Source organism: Penaeus monodon, chromosome 22, assembly GCF_015228065.2.
Source record: "Penaeus monodon isolate SGIC_2016 chromosome 22, NSTDA_Pmon_1, whole genome shotgun sequence".
In the NCBI taxonomy this organism is placed as follows: domain Eukaryota; kingdom Metazoa; phylum Arthropoda; class Malacostraca; order Decapoda; family Penaeidae; genus Penaeus; species Penaeus monodon.
Window position 1 is genome coordinate 30,126,513 of NC_051407.1, and position 3,328 is coordinate 30,129,840.

The 3,328-nt window shown below is 48.4% G+C and overlaps 1 protein-coding gene across 1 annotated transcript; it reads left to right on the forward strand.

Moving 5' to 3' along the window:
- Nucleotides 1–191: 191 nt before the first annotated feature.
- On the forward strand, nucleotides 192–1,172 carry LOC119587608 (zinc finger protein 436-like). The gene has a single exon (XM_037936317.1). The coding sequence runs from the start codon at nucleotides 192–194 to the stop codon at nucleotides 1,170–1,172; it is 981 nt and encodes a 326-aa protein (XP_037792245.1).
- The last annotated feature ends 2,156 nt before the right edge of the window (nucleotides 1,173–3,328 follow it).

A 3,328-nucleotide genomic window follows, 5' to 3' on the forward strand; every position in this document is an offset into this window, starting at 1 on the left:
GTTGAATGAATGACTGACAGATACAGCCTTTCAGTAACAAATCCGCCCCCATTCCCGATTGTTTCCGCGCCCCATCCGGCCGCAAGCGGAAGTGTCGCAGCGGCGGAAGACGCGGGATGGCTTGACGCGGAGGTATATGTCGGCCGCAGCCACCTGACCCGGCACAGTGTTACCCAGCATCCCTGAGCATCATGACAAAGCGATCTTGTATCTCTCCTAAGGACTCCACCCTTCCCTTGAAGAAGCGGCGTGTGCTGGTGGAGCGTTGGGAGGAGGCGCTGTCGATTCCAGCGGCTCACTTCACGCCTCAGCCCTCTTACACGCCCTGGCACCATCCTGCAGTCCAACACCAGGCGGTTTCTGATCCGTGCAACCTCTTCTCGCCTGCGCCGTTCACTCAAAGCAACGCGTCGATGTATCCCTTCCGCCCCTGGAGTTCTGTCCCTCAGGTTTCCCCCGGAGACTTTCAGGTACTCGCGTGTCCCCCGAGTTGCGTTCCTTCCGTTCCCTACTCTCAGGCGTTCCATGGGATCAGTGAGACGGAGGCCGCCCTCACCCCGAAGCAAGCGCAGCGCCTCACTGTCCTCCAGGAAGCTGATCGCCCGGGCCTTCAGTCCCAAGCGCCTCTTGGCCTTCGTGAGGAGAGTGTGTCGCCGCTGCAGCCGATCGCGGGGGATGTGCCTCAGGTCGACGTAGCCGACTCGGGCATCAGCGAGTCGAGCGCCGACTCATCCTTGGAAGACCTCCGCCTCGAGGCTCAGACGGAGTCGTTCCCGAGCCCCAGGAGCGACATGGGCGCCGAGATCCACTCTGTGGGCGTCTCTGCGCACAAGGAACGGCGTTTCGACTGCGAGGACTGCGGCCGCAAGTTCAAGAAGCGGGCGTACCTGGTGCGACACCGCCGCCTACACACGGGCGAGCGGCCCTACAGCTGCGACATCTGCAGCGCCACCTTCTCGCAGATGCCCAACCTGTGGTACCACAAGCGCATCCACACGGGCGAGTCTCCGTACGAGTGCCCCGTGTGCCAGCGCAAGTTCCGCAGCTCGTCGCACCTGAAGCGGCACCAGAGGCTGCACACGGGCGAGACGCCCTACGCCTGCCCCAGCTGCCCCGCCGCCTTCATCACGTGGGACAAGCTCAACAGACACAAGATGATCGACCATCCTTGATAGCGCATCTGATCCAGTTATTCGACCAAATTATCAGTTATTGATAAATCGATTACATTTTGTATATATTTTCTTTTACGACTACGATTAAGTTAGGAACTCTTAATCAATTAAAACAAACGCTAAAATACATACCACTACCTCATTCAATATCCCTTTTACAAGTTTATTGGAAATCGAGTTTGACCTCATTAAGGTGCTGGATCCTCATGCATTTCTAGCATACACTTGACCTCCGTCTAAGGTCAGTCGTCATTATAGGGATTCCTGCTTTTCTTCCGGATGACCGAGCTTTTAAGGTCAGAGGTGAGGGCACTTAATGAGCAAGAGGGAACTTTGGGAAGACTAATTCAACAGCAATGAATAACCGCGCATTAAAGTATTACATTTTATTCTGTTACTTCTATACAACTAATAGCAATGTTATAACTTGCTTTAATTATCAAAGAAAAAGTAATATCAATGACATAACTATACGATGATGATAATGCCACTTAAAAATAAAGTTGCTAAGAACAAGAATATTTCATACGATAATTATAATAATGAATAATAACAACAACGATAATAATAGTAGTACAATGACTTGACAAAAATAACAATAAATTCTTAAACTCATATCGGTGATGGCTTTATATCAAATATAGTGTTATGTGCATTATGGTGATGAAGTACTACTGTTGTTTTGTGCAATAGAGAAAGGCGAGCAGCTCCCTCCTGGACATAAGTGCTACGAAAGCTTATTTCAGTGTCATCAAGTTTTCTGGCATATTCATCGAAAAAGAAATTTGGAAGATGAAACTCCTGTATGTATCATAAATTCATGCCCCATCCCCCACCCTTCCCGCCTAACCATCCTTTTCCCCCTCTATCTCTCCCCACCTCATCACCCTTCCCCCTCTTCCTTTCTCTTACCCTCCTCTTCACCACTACCCTCTTTCCCCTCACCCTATTCTCTCTTGATCTTCCTCCTTCCATCTAACCGCACCATCCATCTCCATCTTCCTCCCTCCATCCCTTCTCCTCCTCATCTTTTCAGTTCCCCACCATCTCCCTTCCCGCCCCTCCCCCCACCCTTTTCCTCGTCCTGCCCCCACTCTCCAATCCTTTCTCCCCACCCCCTCCCTTCCAGCGCCCCCACGAGATCCGGTGACTTTGCGTGCTCTGAAGTAGGGTGAAAATATTGTATTGTGGCCCATTAACATTTATAGCCCCATAAAGCAAGGATACCCCGAGGTTTTATCGTCATTCGGAGGGCTTCGTCGATACATTGGGTGCTGTAGCGTGAGAGAGTGCATGCGTGCGCGATCTGTCTGTGTCGCAGAGGCTACGATATTGGATTGGGAAGAGAGGGGGAAGGAGAGGAGGGGGGGAGAAAAAGAGGAGAATGAGGGAAAGAGAGTAGATGAAGGAGGGGTCTACGGAGATACAGTGGGGTTGGGAGGGCTTGGGGGAAAAGGACGAGGAGAGGAGGGGGAAAGAAAAGAGGAAAATGAGTGAAAGAGAGAAGGAGGAGGCTGAAGGAAGAGACTACGGAGTTACAGAGGGTTTGGGGAGAGAAAAGGAGGGGAGGAAGGGAAGGAGGTGTATTTTTAAACCACTTAAGCGTAATGTTATCATTTTCTTTAGCAGTGCATTATTATTTTGTGGCTTCAGAATGACTGAGATGTTTCCATGAGTAGGATATTCGTGTTCGTTTAACTGGCTGTGTCATGCACAGGTAGATTCACGCTCTGCATAATCTTAGGTCTAAATTGTGACTATTAATTTTTACAGTCCATTTTATTCCATCGTAAATTATGCCCATAAAATGGTAATGTTTTAATATCATTCCTTATTTTTTCGGTCGTAAAAAGGTGATTATCTAATTGAGCGATTTTTAGATCATGCGCGTGAAAAGGGAATGGCGTTGCTTTCCATGAAAAAATGACTGATTTCATAAAATATTTTCGTAGTGATCTGCACGAATTCCAGCCCTTGATAAAAATTTCCTTCTGTACATAAAGCTACTCGTTCAGTTCGCAGGTTGCTCGAAAATTACATATCTGTAACATTTACTTTTACTCGTGTGCACTCATAAAAATCTATATATCCTTTTTCAAATGGTCCTTTATCTATATACGATCTTTTATTCCTTTCTTCTCTTGAATACAAAT